This window comes from Ovis aries, chromosome 23, assembly GCF_016772045.2.
Source record: "Ovis aries strain OAR_USU_Benz2616 breed Rambouillet chromosome 23, ARS-UI_Ramb_v3.0, whole genome shotgun sequence".
Taxonomy (NCBI): Eukaryota; Metazoa; Chordata; class Mammalia; order Artiodactyla; family Bovidae; genus Ovis; species Ovis aries.
The window spans coordinates 21,200,155-21,218,234 of NC_056076.1; the positions used below are offsets into that span (position 1 = coordinate 21,200,155).

Genomic DNA, 18,080 nt, shown 5'->3' on the forward strand with positions numbered 1-18,080 from the left:
ACCCTAAGTCAATTATACTTCAATTAAAAGGCCAATAGGTATATTAAAATTCACAGGCCTGAACAGCAAAAATAAAAATGAATTTCACTGTATATAGATTTCTTTTTCAAAAGTTCACAAATTCTTTGACACTTCTCCCAGAAAACAATGGTATCTAGTTCCCTGGCCCTTGAATGTGGGCCAGGCTTGGCAATTTGATTCTAAGGAGCACCGTGCAAGGAGATGGATGGTTAGGAAAAGTGATTCAACATCACCTGATCCTGGTCCTCGCTCTTTAGAGCCCTGAATGGCCACATAAGAAGTCTAGCTATCTGGAAGCCGCCATGCTAAAGGTATCTGGTAGAGACACCAAAGAGACATAGAGAGATGCCCAAGGAACTCCCAGTTACTCGCATCTTCCTGGTCCGGACACCAAACTTTCAACTGAAGAGCCTCTGAGATGGTCCTGGGCCCCACCATCACCTCGCTGCAGCCTCATGAGAGACCCTGAGCCAAAAGTGCTCAGTTGCCCCAAAAATTCCTGGTCCAAGGAAATCATGAGCAATAATAAAAATGCTGTTGTAAGTAACTTAAGAGTGCTTCTGTGCTTTGGAGTGATGTGTTCACAGCCAAGGACAACTGCCATGTGACAGATATTTCCTGATATACCATCGTGTCTATTCTTCATCCATTTCATCCTCTACTGAGCACTTGCTATAGCCAAGAACTAGCCATGGAATGGGGAGAGAAGTGCCAGAATCACCAGACTGCGACAGCTAAGAGATGAGAGTCAGGGTTGGGGGGCGGTTCTGGGTTTGGGCAGCTGGTCGACAGTCATGTTCCTCACTGAGGCAGAATGGGTCTGGGGGAAGATACCACAATCCCACATGGACACAGTGTGCATTCAACGTCCCCAGGGCACCCAAGAGGAGCTGTCTGGGGCAGCTGGGGAACTGGACTCAAGATAGCGTGGGGCCCCAGATGCCAACTAGGGGGCTGTCAGAAAGCCCTCGGAAGCTGCCCAGGAAAGGACGTAAGCTGCAAGAAAGCCTGATCCTGGGACAGAGCTGAGGGCAGGAGGGAGCGGAACGCTTGAAGAGCTCAGGCAAGGTGGATCGCTCACCATCACACTTGGGACAGCGAGCGTTCCTCAGAGGAGATCCTCGGGAACGGCAAGTGCTGCTTAGAGACTAAGTGAGATAAAGGCTGGAGGGTGTCTGGGCATGAGTGACAAGGTGGCACAAGTGGTAAAAGAATCGCCTGCCAGTGTAGGAGCTGCAAGTGACCTGGGTTCAATCTCTGGGTCGGGAAGATCGCCTGGAGAAGGAAATGACAACCCCGGCCAGGAGAACCCCATGGACAGAAGAGCCAGGCAGGCTACAGTCCCCGGGGTGGCAGAGTCAGAGCACACAGCCGCCACTGCAAGGGCACTGTGGCTGGGCTAGTGGGGAGGCAGCCAGACGGAGGGGCTCAGACAAGCTCGAAAGACACTTGGGTTGGAGGAGGGGTGAAGGCAGAAGACAGGAAGGGAGGTGGAAGGATGGATGAAGGAGGTGTTAGTCCCTTGCAAGTCAAGCAGGGATCCCAGAGGAAAGCAGGGATTGAAGGTCCAGTGGAAAGGGGCCTGACCCAGCCAGGAGAGGGGACACAGCTGCCCTGGCGGGAAGGAGGGGGGACGTGGAGAGGGGCACACAGGCTAGTCGGGGCAGGACTGCGGATGAAGGTTCTGCTTTGTCTCTGCAGCGGCAGGGAGGCGGGGGAGACGAGGGAGGGGAGGATGGGGGCGGGGGGGGGGGTGTGCTGTCCAGGGAAACAGAAGCACAGCCTGCCCAGGCCCACGGAGCAGTAGGGCTGGAGACCACGAAAGCCAAGTGGCAGTCCCCAGGGACACGCAACAGCACGATGCATTTTTGGTTTTGTTCACAACAGCCCCACAAGGGAGATGCTAAGTTCCAAAGTGTGAGGAGAGGGAGCGGGCCGGACCTGGGGCCCAGCCACTTCACCCACTCTTGTTTCACTCACTCTGGTGCCTGCGTTGGCCCCAACAGAGCCTGACACTGAGCAGACACCCACGAAAGCGAGGAAGGTGGGAGAAAGGGTCATACCTGAAGCCTCGCTGGCGAGCTCCTCAGCCCACCAGGAATCAGCCGTGACGTGGCCGTGGGCTTTGGGAGACCCTGCCCCAGGGCCCAGGCCAGGTCCCGAGCTCTTCGTCCTCCCAGGAATTCGTCACAAGGTGGCTTTGCGGTCACTGCCTGACCATCCTACTCTGTCTTCCTTTCCCTGTTTCTCCCTTCCCTCAATTTTTCTCTGGAATCTTTTCCTTCCCAAATTTCTGGCTTTTTCTCCTGTTCCCTTTCTTTCCCTTCATGTTTCCACTACATGGAATGGAAGTAACTTCTCAGTCGTGTGCTCACAGCTGGCAGGCCCTTCTTACTCACCCAGAGCCATCCGCACTTGATCTCCACACGCCTCCCATCTGCTTCTCACCCGCATGGACGGCCTTCCCGTTTCCTTTCACCCACTCACCCCACCACTCTCTCCAGGAGGCTTTCTGGACTGTGCAGTCCACATGGAGTTTTCCCACTTCTGATGCTGCTACAGGCCAGGCTGCCTACATTACACTCAGATGTGAGTCACATGCTGCTTCAGAGGCCATTTCACTTTTCTGACTTATTTCTCCAACCAAGCACCACAATAAAGGAGATGATTATCATGTGCTGGGATCAGTGGCATCGACAGAAATAAAGCTTCCCACTCAGCCCCGCCTGCTCCTCAGCCCTCAAAAAAAATGAAATAAATAATCACCTGAACTATGAACTCAGTCTATGAACTCAGCAGAAATATCCCCCTAGTTGTGTTCACTCCGTAGTGAGCCTGAAGTCAAAAGACATGTATGTGAGCTCTAGCCATCTTTGTGTGTCGGTCCTGAAAGTAACGTGACTTTAGTTTTCTCAACTTGGAGACAGGGCCTACATAGCCCATCTCCCCCTCCTGCAGGGCCGTGTGAGGACCAGCCAGGCGAGCCTGCGTCCCAGCGCCTTGTGAACTGCACAGACACGCCGTGGTTCTGCTCCTGGCGTATTCAGGGATGAATCACCGTCCACAAAAATGCACCCAATTCTGGGAACAAAAAACCACTCATATCCGTGACTATTGTTCTGGACAGGGTGCCCAGCTGCTCTCTTTTCCCTGCCCCCAGACACCCAGCCCTGCTAAATCTGAATGGGAGACCCCAAGACTAGATGGGCCTCCTCACCTCCAGGCACGGGGCACTCAGACACCAGCCACTGAGAAACTCCCTGGTCAGGCAGAAGAAGCCAGAGGTGCTGGTGATTTATGGAAGCTGTGATCTGAAGCCAGCCAGGCTCTCTTGCGGCTGCAGCTATGATCTGATCCTGAGAAGGGGTAATAGATCCCTCTTAGGTGAGTGCCACCGCCTGAAATAAAATCTCCCCATAGCCACCGTGGTTGGCAAAGGGCTGAATCTCCCCCGGGGGTGAGAAGGGTGGCTGGACTCTGCGGGCACCCCACCAGTCTCCCAGATCCACCCTCTGCTCGGAGTCCCCACCACCCACTGTGGCCACCTCTGTCCCCCACCGCCCACCCCAGACACACACACCAGCTCACAACTCTCCTCACCCTCCCCAAGCCCAGCCTGGGCAGCAGCAGTGAACCAGGAAAGCTCGGGGACAAACGGGAAAATGGGCATAAGTCAGTGCTCCCCCACCTGGCCCTGCAGGCCTCGAGCCTGGCCCCACGGAGCAGACCTCACGACCCCCACCCAGGAGGGCCCCGGAGCACGCACCCACCCCTGCCAACGCAACAAGAAACGATGCTGACCAACAGTGAGCCTTCTCTGGCCAATCCCAGGCTTCCTGCCTCAGGGTATGGCCTGGGCTTGGTGTGGAAGAGGCCAGAAAATAAGGTTTTGAGGCTCGGAAGAGCTGGTTGTATACCTCACTCAGCCAGTTTGTGAGGGAAATTATGACATGCAAGTCACGTTTGGAGATTAGGAACCTGACAAAGGTGTGAGGATACTGGCTCTTGAAGGCCCTCCGGTTGCAGGCATCGTGTATATAAATACAGCCTGCACTTGTTTCACTTAACCTTCTTTGGTTCTTTTATTGGGGCTTATTGGGTATCAGGCACTGTTTGAGGAACTCTGAGCTGCGTGGGGAGTTGAAATGCACCTTCTGCTACTGAAGGTTTATAGCTGGTGGGGAGATGCTGAGAAGGGATGAAGAACCAGAGCGTCACAGGTGGGAGGGGGCGAGGGGCCTGCACGGGACGGGGAGGGGGCCAGGAAAGGCAGCAGAGATGACCCGCAGGCACGGTCTCCCTCCAGGCTGGAGGCTGGGGGGGCAGACTGGGGAGAGCTACGGGCTTGAACCACCAGGGCAGCCTCTCTGTGAAACTGCAAGCATTTCAGCACAGTGAGGGATGGGGAGGGATGGGGAGGGAAGGACGGTCAGGACCGACTGGGAGTGGCAGACGGTCCCAGAGAGGCCTGGGTGTCCTGTGACAAGCTGCGACTTTACCCTGATAATAATGGGGAACCACCAGCAAGAAGGCGGCGGCGGCGGCAGAAAAAGCAGGTTGGGGGGTAGATCAGAGCACTTATATACAGAGTCCAGATGGGAGCCCGGATAAATCGGGAGTGGAAAGCAAGGGATGAGATAGGCGCAGAGGAGCTGAGGCTGCCGAGCAGTTCTCGTGGTGCTTCCAAAGAGGGAGACACAGAAGGGGTGTAGCGAGCAGGTCTGGGAGAAGGAAGCTACTCGTTCCATCTTAAACATTTCTTACCTACATTTCCATATGTACAATTTTATAACTCGTGTTGGCTGTCAGGAAGGCAATGTGTCTCTGCAATATGTTGAGGCCCTACTCCTCAATGTGATGCTATCACGGCCTTTGGGCAGTAATTAGGTTTAAATAAGGTCATGAGGGTAGGACCCCACCCCCCCAACCATGGGATTAGTGCCTTTACCAGAAAAGCAAGGCTTCCCAGGTGGCGCTAGTAGTAAAGAACCCACTTGCCAGTGCAGGAGACATAAGAGACACAGGTTCAATCCCTGGGTGGGGAAGATCCCCTGGAAGAGGGCATGGCAACCCACTCCAGTATTCTTGCCTAAGGAATCCCATTGACAAAGGAGCCTGGCAGGCTACAGTCCAAAGAGTCAGTCTGGTCTCAAAGAGTCAGACACAACTAAAGCAACTTAACACACACACACACACAGGACAAATAAACACTGGAGAAAACAGAGACTTTTCCCTCACAGAGCAATGCTGACATGGGCCGTGGTACATACGTTAAAGATGATACACCATGCAGATATAATGCTATATTTTAATTCTGGTAGAAAAGGTTAAGAATAGCTCCCTTTGGGTGGTAAGAAAGGTGATTTCTATTTCTTCAGTGTGCTTTTCTACAGTCTCAAAATACATACACAGGCTCATTCTGTGATGGGAACAGATGCTTTGCTTGTTTCATAAGGACAGACTCTTTGCTCTCTGGCCTTCCCCTCCTTGAATCTAGCTTTGTTAGCTGTAACCTCTCCCCAGCAATGTCTCCCTAATTCCACACAAACAGCAAAATGGAACTGCAAGTGTGAGATGCCTTAGGGTACCAGACATACACATATCAAGATACACACATTGATTTGAGTAATATAAACAATCCAGACAACTCAGCTTTAACACAAAGAGAAAGCAGCTTTTTACTTCTGTCATCACTGGGAAAAGTATCCACACTTTCCATAACTCCTTCCAGCACTATCTGCAGGTCACAGGTCACTCTACTTACCAAACCCTGAGGTCATGGCTCTTCTGCCTTATCCATCCTATTTCCATCCTCTTGGACTCACTCAGGCAATTAATGATCCACTTTCATCCCCATCTGTGGGGATATGAGGATCCACCTTTCCCGGTGAAAATCAGGGACAAACAAAGAATAAATTTTAACAAATGAAGTTCAAAAATGGAGAAAGTTACATTACCATATGTAAAATAGATAACCAGTGGGAATTTGCTGTGTCTCAGGGAACTCAAACAGGGACTCTGCAACAACCTAGGGGCTTCCCAGCTAGTTCAGGGTAAATAATCTGCCTGCAATGCAGGAGACTCTGGTTTGATCCCTGGGTCGGGAAGATCCAGTAGAGAAGGAAATGGCAACCCACTCCAATACTCTTGCCTGGGAAATTCCATGGACAGAAGAGCCTGGTCCATGGGGTCACAAGAGTAGGACCACGATTTAGTGATTAAACCACCACCAGAGGAGTGGGATGGAGAGGGACATGGGAGGGAGGTTCAAGAGGGAGAGGACATATGTATACCTACGGCTGATTCATGTTGAGGTTTGACAGAAAACAACACAATTCTGTGTAAAGCAATTATCCTTCAATTAAAAAAATAATTTTTTTTTTTAAGTGAAGAAAGGCCTCCCTTGAAGGGAGGGCGCCAACTGCTCTCTATCATCCAAGGAGAAGCAGCTAGAACATGTCTGACCAGAGGCTTCACAGAAGGGACTTCTGCATGGACATAGCTGGGTGAGAAGACCCCTCTTCGACTCTAATGCCTTTGATAAGTCAATCATTCAACAGCTATTTATACGAACAGTGTGCCAGGCACTGTTCCAAGTTCTAGGGCTAGACCAGTAAACCAAGCAGACTAGGAAACCAACCAACCATCCAAACCTCAGGGAGCAGCAGGCCAGCCCCTCAAGGGCCTGGGTGACCCTGAATGGCAGGGGGCGCTGAGGGAGGTTAGGAGCAGAGAAGGGCCATGCTCTGACCCTGTTTCCTCCTTAGCTGCTCACAGGAGCCTGATTCCTACACTGTTCCCTCCATTAAAACCCGATGAATGGACCCCATCTCTAAGTTTTCATTTTTTCCTATTAATGGCCAGGTTCCCAGGCAAGGAGGGAACCTCCACCTCACTCCATCAAGGCTTGCTATAAACTATGGTAAGCCAGTGGGGGTGGGGGTGGGGATGTTAGCCCAAGAATACACTACTTAGGGGATCAGGGAGCCCAGAAACACCCGCTGAAGCTGTGGACAAGATGGAAGTCAGGGAGGCAGTGGAGACGGTGCCCCTCAGGTGGCGGTCAGTCAGCTGCTTCCCCGCGGGTCCGCCACTCACACCCCTCCCGCTGCCTGCAGCCTGCGTGATGACGTCAGAGGGCAGAAGTCCCCTCACGGTGGTCAGGAAGGTTGGAAGCCAGGTGTCCAGGGTGTAGCACAAGTTATAGTAAATGCGAGCGACTTCACTTTCCTTTCCTTTCTCTTTCATTTAATTAAACTACAGATAGAGCAGTAGGGGGTCAAGGATGGGAACACTGGGTTTAAATATCAGTAGAGGCACTACAAAAAAATTTGCTGATTGGCCATCGCAGTCATAGCAAACACACTTAGGACACTCAGTGACACTTAACGAAAGGACTGTGAACCCAAAGGGAGCGTTAGAACCCATAACCTAGTTTTCATCTCTTTTATTAAAAAAAAAGTTAAATATATGAAAAAGTACGGAAAATAGAATAATGACGCACCCATATATCTATAATCTAGCTCTAACTCACAGTCTATCTTGTTTCCTCTATATACTCACCCACCTACTTCTTGCCCCTCAACCAAGATTATTTTGAAGCAAATTATATGATTTCATCTATAAATATTTCAGGATGTATCTCTGAAACACACAAACTTTTCTTTTAAACGCAGCACAATATTATTATACTTTAATAATTTGAATGTTAAATATTGTTATTCATTTTATTTGTATTAACTTAACTTTAATAATTTTTAATATCAAAAAGTCATTGTTCAGGTTTCCCCAATGGTCTCAAATATTTGTTTGTAATGTGTTTGTTTGAATCAGCATCCAGTTAGAGCCACACATTGCAACTGGTGGATATATCTCTTAAATCTCTTTTAATCCAAGGTTTCCTTCCATCTCCATCTTCTCCTTTACCATTTATTTGTTAGAGAAACTATAATTTCCCCCAATCTGGATTTTGTTGATTACATCCCTGTGGTGAGGTTTAACATTCACTGTAACAATTTCCCCCATTCTTTCTTTCTTAGTTAAGAACAAGGCACAGAAACACAACCCAATAAAATAGCTAAAACAAAACAAAAAGCAGTCTGATTGCCTCCGTAAAGGACCAGATGCTGACAAACTCAAGACTGGAAACGCCCCACAGACGTGGAACCAGCTACTCAGATTAGAAAACCAGGTTTAAAGCCGGGACCCTCCTGAGCTGGCACATACAGGCAACGGGGCATCAGCTGCAGGAGGCACAGTGTGGAGGTTGCAGGAGGTGACTGTCCTCCATCTGAGGACAGGAAGGTTGCAGGGACACTTCAGAGGGAAATAAACCATGGAGGGGAAAGAAGGCTGGAGGTCGGGGGGCGGGGGTTGCTCCTGAGTTGGTTTCAGCATGTTAATCAGTTTTAAATCTGCCACCGTTAAAGACGAACATTTCAGAGTCCAGAGGAGGAGGGAAAAGGCAGTACTGTGTTTTCCAGAGGGAAGCAGATTGGACTCCGAGGGCAAGAGGCACAGACTCGCAAGAGCTTCTGCACTGAAGGACGTAGCAGAGCTCACCGACTTAACTCACAGCCTGTGACAGGCAGCCCCCTCCACCCTCCCCTCGCCCAGCACGGAGAGCATGTGCTCTGCCGGTTTTCTAATAATGGGACACAGTTGGCTACAGGCTCCGGAGTAAAAAAAGACTTGACCTTAAATCCCAGCTCCTCCACTTAAAAGTAGTGTGACCTTAGACAACCTGCCTAAGCTCCCTGTGCCTCAGTTTCCTCATCCATTAACTGCAGACACCACTGTTGGTCTGCACTAACTCTTCTGAGGTCAATGGGGTTGTAACACCGAGGCTCACTGAAAAGTGCCTAGGGCAAGCCCACTATACGTTAGCCCTTCGCCCCCAAAGATTTCTGCCAGACCACCCCCACCCAGACCCTGGCAGGGAGCCATACCTGCACCCGCTGGACATCCAACTGGGATCCTGATGCAGTCTGTGGCCATGCATGGCACAAAGCCAACTGACCCGTAAAGGGTTCAATCCCATGAGCCTGATCTCAATAGCCCAGCTCCAATCAACTGAGCTAATTACAATAGACTGGGAGTCATCTCAGGTTGGAGACGCCCATAGCTGTTCATACAATATTCTCAAACAGTTTTGTCCTAAGATGCTGTGTGACAGAACACACTGGCCAACTTTACTAATGACCTCATCTTTAAAAAATCTTAATGTAATGTAACAAACAGATGTGTCCCGTAAGAGGATTAAGGTGGAAATTCATTAGAGCAGTAATACCAGTGGATTTGTGTTCCAAAACTGACGCCCGTCAGTCAACTCAGTGCACGCTTCGTCTTAGTGCTGCTCAGCCTCAGGGAGAACCCTGGAGAACTGGGCAGCCAGGTCTTTACCCTCAAGGCAGCTATGTGTGAACAGGGGGCGCATGGAAAACCCTCTTAGCCCTGTACTGAGTCTAACCTAAAAGACCTCTAGTCCCCGCTGCCCAGACGGCAGTGTGCACAGGAATCTTCGATGCATCTTGGGAAAACACACATTCTGACTCCGCAGGCCGGGGGAAGCCTGAGAGTGCATTTCTCAGAGCCCAGGTGACACCCAGTCCACATGCGGAGGACCAAGGTTCCGATCCTCACAGCAATCAGCTGTCTTGCAGGTGGTGTAGCCGAGGCACCAAGGGAACCACAAAGAGAAAGGCAGTGAGAAAGGAGGGAACAGGGCACCGTCCAGGCTAATCCAATGAGAGGACGGAGCTCTGGAACGTGGGCGGGCTGCCTGGAAGGAGGAAACTCAAGACCCAAAAGGAGAGTCACTAAGGGCTCGGACCTGGTGCCAAATGCCGGTCCTGGAACCGCCCACTCACAGGGCCCGCTGACTTTTTTTTTGCTTCGGGCTCTTCGCTTTGAGATGCAATGTCCCAGTGCCTGACCCATGGGGTGGTCTCGGGCTTGGCAGAAGGATGCATGTCTGGGACAGCGCCTGGCGCAGGCAAGTGGCCAGAACCTGGGAGCTATCGTTCTCTACTCTGTAGTCCGCAGCAGCCACGGAAACATTTCCGGAATTAAATGATTAGGCCATAATTGCCATTTTGACACACACGCTAGTTAGCACTTTTCTGTAATGTTCTACAATTTCAGTTTGCCTCTCAAAAAAAAAAATAAAAATCCTTAAGAGTCTTTGCCTTTAGCACCAATCAATCCAAATACATTCATGCTTTAAAAGGTCCATGATTCTGTTAATTCTACTGCACTGCACAGTTTTTTCTAAATTAGAAGTCCTATGATTACAATTCTTTCTAAGGCACTAAACCAGAAATAAACACCTGTTCATGCAGCATTTGAAAACAAAAGGCCTCGCATAGTCCAGATAAAACATATAACCACCAGAATAAACATCTCCCCAGTGAGAAGACCGCACCTATTCTCTGTACTGACCTTTTTATTATTAGACTAATCATTCATTTAATCATCCTCAAGGAACTACTATAAAAAGCTGGGGGGAGGGGAGGCTTCAGTCTAGCAGCTTGGAAAAAAAAAATAAAACATTATAAGAACAATGTGTTGTTTCTGTCCAAGTCAATGGTTTAAATGAACAACTAATTTCGAATGGCGTCAGCAAACAAAAGATACATTTATACATACTTCCCAAGGTTAGGAAAAGATACATAGGCTCAAGCTTGGGCTGGGAAGGATGTGAGTGGTAAACCAGTTCAGAGGTTTCCAGCACAGACTCCTTAGGGGAACTTTACAAATTAAGACCCTCTGCAGGGTCTTTGAGGGGCATGTTACACAGGTGTGTCCACTTAGTGAAAATTCATCTAGCTGCTCACTCAGAGCCTGCACGCTTTTCTGTGTGTACCATCTACTTCGAGCAGAAGTCTGCACTCCCAGGTCAGATGGCTGAGGATGCTAAGACTTTCCAAAGTTTCACAGTCACGCTTTTCCCCTCTCACCACCCAGAAAGTCCTCTGCCCCAGAAACTCATCTTCCTGCCAGGCCGGGCTCAAGGAGACCCATGGCAGGGGCATACCCACTCCCTCACCGTTAGCTAATCATAGCCAGGTTGGTAACAATTTGTTTCCCCCTCTGGCTGTGAACTCTACCAGGTCAGCAATTCTGTCTCTGTGCTCTTACTCATGCTAGTAACATTCGCTTGCCCCAGGCCAAAAAGTACCTGGCCTAGAAAACTGAGTCGGGAACTCCCCATGTTAATGGAACGGAAGCCAGAGTAGATGCTGAACTGGCCAAACGACTGGTCCAGAGAGCAGAACAGCAGTGGGGTCTCAAGTCACACGGACCAGGTTTCAACATCAGCTCCCCACTCTTAGAGAAACTAAGTTACTCAACTGTTCTCGGCCTCAGTTTCCTCATCCATCAAACAGGTCCAGTAAAAGTCTGCACTTGACAGATACGTGTAACATGAAATGAGATGCCACTCTGACATCCCTAGTAGAGCACACACCTACATACCAAGCACTCAAAACTCATTAGCTCTGTCTATCACAGATGGATCATTCAATCTGGGAGATTTCCTGCTGGAAATTAACCAGCATTTTACAATAGTAATGCACACCTGGGCACAGAAATGCCCTGAATTCTGCTTTATAGAACCCTGGCTAATACAACCAGCCACTGAGCCGGCTCTAGACGTGAACAACCATGCCACATTCTGACGGTACGACAGGGGTCTTCCGGCAACAGACTCTGAGACTGAGGCTGGCCAGACCCCCCCAAGACAAGGGATCAAGGGTATCTGTGGGACGTCTTCAGGTTCCGTTTATTCCACAAGGGTTCATTGCTGAAAGTCCTGTGAGCCAGTGCAGCTGCTGAGCTGTGGCTTCCCCAGGGGTAGGGGCGGAGGAAAGCAGAATGCTGGGGCATCAGGATCTCCTACCAGACCAGGAACACTGGATCAGGCTACGGGGCTCATCCATGGAAACATAAAAATGTATGTCAGTTTCCAGCTTGAAAGGTCAACCCCGGGTTTGAAATCCAAGGAAACCACTTCAAGGTCACAGGGCCACAATTATGAGTCTTCTGCGGTTTCAACCAAGGATCACTATAATCAGAGACCATAATGAATGAAATAACCATGATGCTGAAGAAGCCCTGCAAAGATTTTTAACTGAATCCACTGATTGAGGAGAACCAAGTAACTGACAAAGTGATCCTGATAAGCTGAATCCACAAGACATCTTTCTGTCTCCCCATCTCCCAACCCAACCTTTCATGACCACAGGGGTTCCCGGGACTACCCATCCTGCACCAACACAGAGGAAAGGAGACAGAACTGTCCTACTCCTCATTCCTGAAGACGGGTTACTCATTAAATAGTGGGGGCTGGGGAGGGGAGGGGGAGCCGCGATATACTACCAACAGACACCACTGCCAAAGTTCACCGGTTTCCACATCAACCTCCCTCCCTTCTTCCAAGGCAGGTGAACATCATACGGAAACCTAAGGAATTTTTAAAACTTAATTTTGTTCTTTTTGTCATCAAGTGTTATCGCTTCCAAATATTTATCAGTTGTTGATCCTCAAAGAATAAATCATCTACAAGCTTTGATATGAACCCTAAGCGTGGGGGGGGGGGGGGGAAGTACCAGGGAAGTAATTCAAGATACAGTCACACTATTTAAGAGGGAGGAAGGGTTCTCCTGGGTAAACTAAATGGTTGGCTTTGCCCAGCTCTCTTTGCAACACACACACTTTGCAAGATGCCTGTTCCGTAAAGGGTTAAAAAAGAAAAAGGAAAAAAAAAATCAAGCCATTCTTCCCAGGGGTCACTCATTTCGGGCTTTGTGCGCGCGGGCCGCCCCTTGGCGCCCCCGCCCCTCCTCCCACGGCCACTGCTCCCCCAAGACCACCTGCTTCTAAGGAAAAAGGGGCCGCTCTGAGCACGATCGCTGCGCGCTGGCGGCGTCCTCCGCGGCGCCCCCGCGGGAGGAAGGAGAGAGGTCCCCGGGAAGCGTACTTTATCGCGAGGGTCGCGCTGCCGCCTGCAGCGGCCCCAGAGGTCGAAGAGGTTTTGTCCCGGGCGTCGCTCGGGGCTCTCCTCGAAAGGTACAGAGTCCCTAGGGCCCGGGTTCTTTCCGCGCGGAGCTCGGCGCCCGCCCGCCCGCCCGGGTGCGGGGACCGACCGCCGGCGTCCGAGCCCACCCCGCCCACCCGGCCGAGCTAGCGGCGAGGCGCGGGGAACCCTCTGCATCCCGCCTTGGGCCGGCGCCGCACCTGTTCGGCCTTGCCCGCCCCCGCTCTGGGCCGGAACGCGGGGCGCTCCTCCTCGCCGGCCCGGGCGATCCCAAGCCAACCGGCGCGCGCCCGGACCCCTCTGCCTAACGGGGAGAGGGGAGGTCTGCCCTTGGGCGCTGCTCCCCCGGCCGCACCCAGCTCAGCTCGCGCGCGGCGCCCCTACCCCGGCGCGTCCCGCAGCAGGGGCTGCGCCCAAGGGGCCCAGCCCGCCCCCGCCCCCCGGCCTCCCGCCCGGCGGTACCTTGTGCGGCGCCCGCAGCAGTCGGTGGACCCCGGCCAGCTGGGTGCCGAGCGCGAGGTCCTCGCGGAACGTGAACAGCGGCGGCCGGCTGGGCTCGGGGAAGTTGGTGCTGTTGAAAGGGTCCGTATCGTCCAAGAACTGCACCCGGCAGGCCAGCGTGGCCATGATGCATCCCTGCCCCAGGGGGGCGCGGGCCCCGGGATCGACGGGGGTCACCGCAAGCAGGGGAGGCCGCGGCCGCCGCTCGCTGGCTCGCGGGCTCGCAGGCTCCGGCGCGCCCGGCTGCAGCCCGGGCTCCGGCCGCGGGGGGCGGGACGGGGGCGGGGCCGGCGGGCCCCCTCCTCCCGGGCTCGCCGGCTCCTCCCCTTCTGCGTCCCCCGCGCGCCAGCCGGGACCCACGCCACTCGCCGCCGGGAACGCGAAAGGGAGAGCGGCTCGCGCAGTATCCGCAGCTCTGGGCCGAGTGCGCTGGCGGAAAGACCCCCGAACCGCCCCCCCCACACACAAAGCTCCGCGGGCAGACCCCGCAGCGCGGACGCCGCCTGGGCCCCTGGCAGCACGTGCGCCCCGCCGCCCGGGGCGCCCCGGCCGAGCTGCACCCCTCTGAGCTAAGGGAACCGGGGTGTGCGGCGGGTGGGGGCATGGCCGTCCTCGGGCATCTTATCCACCTGAAAGCAGGCTTAACTCTTTCCAGATGAAGGCGGCGGCGGCCGGGCTCCTGCTGCCTGGATTCGGAAAGCCCCAGCTGGGCACCAGGAGGCGAGGAAGCCCCCCGCCCCACCCCACCCCACCCCGACAAGCAAGAAAGCAAGCGGGGTAGTGGCAGCCACCTGGAGCCCTGGGCAGGGTTCCGGGGAGGTTTCCCTCGGAGAGAAGGAAGCTAAGGAGGAGGGTGAACCGGCGATCGCTGGCAGCGGTTCTTAAGAAACAAGCCCAGGAGGGCGCCAGGCGGGAGGCTTCGGGGGCTGCGCATGCTGGTTGACCCTCCGCATCCCCACGGCCTCTTGGCCAGTGAGGTCTGCGAAAGCCCTAAATGGATGTAGTGGGGCCGCAGGGGCGCTTCCGGCAGGGTCACCGAATTGCAGGGAGGCCGCGGCGAGCGAGGGACCCACCGGGCACGGAGGGACTTGGAGGGAAGGTTTGCAGCCTGCCCGCCTCGGCCTGCCCCGCGCCTCGAGGCTTCTCGCTGCTCGAGGGTGACCCCCTTCGTTTCCAATAAGAACTCCCGGTTCTCTCCATTACCAGGCTATGGCCAAGGTCGCGGATACCCTCGTGCCTCATGCAGGTCTCGTGGAATAAACTCAGTGGCTCTCAACATCCGCGTCTAAACAAGCCGATTTTGTGACATGTGGCTCCCCTTCAACGGGAAGAAACCCCGCGTCCCACGCTTAGCCTCTTCACACTCACCTGTGACCTTCCGTTTCCGTGGACCCTCCCCGTCGCACGTGCAGGCTTACGCCTGTTCTTAAAATAACCATGATCCAGAGCTAGTTCTCTCTGCACGAGTCCTTTAGACAGGTCAGTACATCAACCTCACCATCAGCTCTTGGGTAGAGGCTAAAATCCCATCCCCTTTGAACCCCTGCCTCCTACCCTCTCATTTTCATCACCATTTTCATTTCTCCGCAGTGAGGGAGACCTCCCTCACTTTCTAGCCTCCCCGTTTCTCACCTCTGCCCTACATGAATCCCAGCCCATGCTGTATTACTTTCTTGGCCTCACCTAGCAGGTCCTAGAATGTTCCCACCCATCCACTCCTGGCAGCAGCCACTCCTAATGACCCACCCCTCTCCCCCAGGTTTCTCAGCACTGCTCAGTGTGGCCCTCCATCTGTCTCAGGCTGCCACAAGCTTCTGCTGCTTCACCTACAGATTATTCAGGAAAGAAGACCATCGCTCCAGGGTGAAGTCCTCCCCTTCCCACTCCCCTCCTCTCCATCTTCCATGTCCATCCTCTATCTCCTCCATCTCAAGAGATGACCAAAGCCCTGGCTTTCTTCTTGCTCAAGGCTCTACTTCCATCTGGATCCTGAGTCCCTTCCTGTCTCCTCTGGGATCAGCCTGTATCACTCATCTAGCCTTCTTCCTGCCTTTCTGGGCTCCTTCCCCTTGAGAATCAGGACCGGCCTCCTGGCACACAACCTGGGCTAATTGTACAAATTCCAGCTCTTAGAAGAGCCCTGCGCTGGCTTCACACTCTGCTATTGTGGTCCTTAAACTCAAAATGATTTAATAAGAGGACTGGAATTTTCATTCTGCATTGGGATCCACCAGTTATACAGCTGGTCCTGATGAGCATAAATATTCAAATGTTTTGTCTTAAAAACTACATCCTTATGAAGGCTGCCTTTCCATGGCTTATCTCCTCTTCACTTCCTGATCAGCTTCTGAAAGCAAGAGCTATATTCATTTCTCAGCATCGTCACCACCTCTTTGCTCCACACCCCAAAACATCTGATGGACAGCCCTCCCTGCTATTCTGAGACCCTTAATGCCATCCTTGTTGCCTCCTTAGGGGGACACCTCAGCCTTGCTATCCACTTTCTCAGCAGCATCTGTTACCGTGGACCACGCTTATTTTCAAACTCTTCTCTCAGCTTTGTTAGTTCTACCCATTCTAAGTTCACCTCCCACTTCATCAGCTCTTCTCACTTCCTCTGGGTTCTGTTTTCCTCGAAAAAATAGAGCATCACAGCTACAGTTTCTGTTAATATATATCTGTGCTCCCACTAAACTGAAAACCAATGTATGGGGCAGGGAGCATGTGGTATTCAACCCTATACGCACACACAAACACACACACACCCCCCAGTGCCTGGCAGAGTGCCTAGCACAGAAAAGGCACACCATAGATTCTGATGAATGAGTGAAGCATCAGAGACATCTTTGGGTCCTGTATCCTCCTATTGGTCACTATGACCTGTCACTGAATCAACATTTGAAATATTTCTCAACTCTCCCTCTGTCTAGCCCTCACTTCCTAGGCTAGTCTTCCAATGTGTCTCCCATCCCCAGTCTTGCATCCTACATTGGAGCTTCCATGGGTGTCTCAGAGCCAGTGATCTTTCAAAGATGTGCATTCAGTTCAGTTCAGTCGCTCAGTCGTGTCCGACTCTTTGCGACCCCATGAATCGCAGCACGCCAGGCCTCCCTGTCCATCACCAACTCCCAGAGTTCATTCAGACTCACGTCCACTGAGTCAGTGATGCCATCCAGCCATCTCATCCTCTGTCATCCCCTTCTCCTCCTGCCCCCAATCTCTCCCCAGCATCAGAGTCTTTTCCAATGAGTCAACTCTTCTCATGAGGTGGCCAAAGTACTGGAGTTTCAGCTTTAGCATCATTCCTTCCAAAGCAATCCCAGGGCTGATCTCCTTCAGAATGGACTGGTTGGATCTCCTTGCAGTCCAAGGGACTCTCAAGAGTCTTCTCCAATACCACAGTTCAAAAGCATCAATTCTTCGGCGCTCAGCTTTCTTCACAGTCCATACATGACCACTGGAAAAACCATAGCCTTGACTAGACGGACCTTTGTTGGCAAAGTAATGTCTCTGCTTTTGAATATGCTGTCTAGGTTGGTCATAACTTTCCTTCCAAGGAGTAAGCGTCTTTTAATTTCATGGCTGTGTCATATCTCAGGGGAAAATCCTTACATGCCAAACCCCTCAGCATGACCCACAAGACCGTCTAAGATCTGCTCCAATTTGCTACTCCAGACTTACTCCTTCATATCCTGGCCACGTTGAATTATTACCCTTTCCCAAACATGCTGAAAGCTGAGTATATAAAGAAAGCTGAGTGCCAAAGAATTGGTGCTTTTGAACTGTGGTGTTGAAGACTCCTTGAGAGCCCCTTGGACTGCAAGGAGATCCAATCAGTCATCCTAAAGGAGATCAGTCCTGAATATTCATTGGAAGGACTAATGATGAAGCTGAAACTCTAATACTTTAGCCACCTGATGGGAAGAACGGACGTGTTTGAAACGACCCTGATGCTGGGAAAGATTGAAGGCAGGAGGGAAGGGGATAGCAGCAGATGAGATGGTTGGATGGTATCACCAAGCTCCAGGAGTTGGTGATGGACAGGAAAGCCTGGCTTGCTGCAGTCCAGGGGTTGCAAAGAATCGGACACAACTGAGTGACGGAACTGACTGAAGCATGCTGAGATTTTTCATGTGAGCTTCTGAACCTGGTAAGTTCCTCTTACCTATCTAGACAGCCAGCTGAACCCACTTATCCTCCAACACACATTTCTAAGATCAGCTCCTCTAGAGAGACATCTCTAACTTCACCCCCAAACAAGGATGGAATCACTTTCCTTTGTGGCCTCAGATTACTTTCTGCTGCGGCTATGGTAGCTCTTTTCATGCTGCATTGAAAATACTTGCTTACTGGTATGCCTGCTCTTCTAAACCATAAGACTTTAAAGGATTGGAATTTGTCTTACTCAATTTTAGTTTTAAAACTTCAAATAGGGACTGGCACCTGAAATGAAACCTTCAAAAAATTTAATCATAGAGGCCATCCTCAATTCTTTTGAGGATTTCTGCCCTGACAACTCACT

At 52.0% G+C, this 18,080-nt stretch overlaps 1 protein-coding gene across 9 annotated transcripts in view; it reads right to left on the reverse strand.

Annotated features, from left to right (window-relative positions):
* The window catches only part of FHOD3 (formin homology 2 domain containing 3), a 528,593-nt gene extending 514,803 nt beyond the window's left edge, over positions 1 to 13,790 (reverse strand). For all 9 annotated transcript variants that reach the window (XM_042239380.2, XM_027960707.3, XM_042239379.2 and 6 more), the window contains exon 1: positions 13,520 to 13,790. In XM_042239380.2, the coding sequence (XP_042095314.1) occupies positions 13,520 to 13,684 (165 nt within the window). In that variant the 5' untranslated portion in view covers positions 13,685 to 13,790. The remainder of the gene's footprint in view (positions 1 to 13,519) is intronic.
* Between the last annotated feature and the right edge of the window lie 4,290 nt (positions 13,791 to 18,080).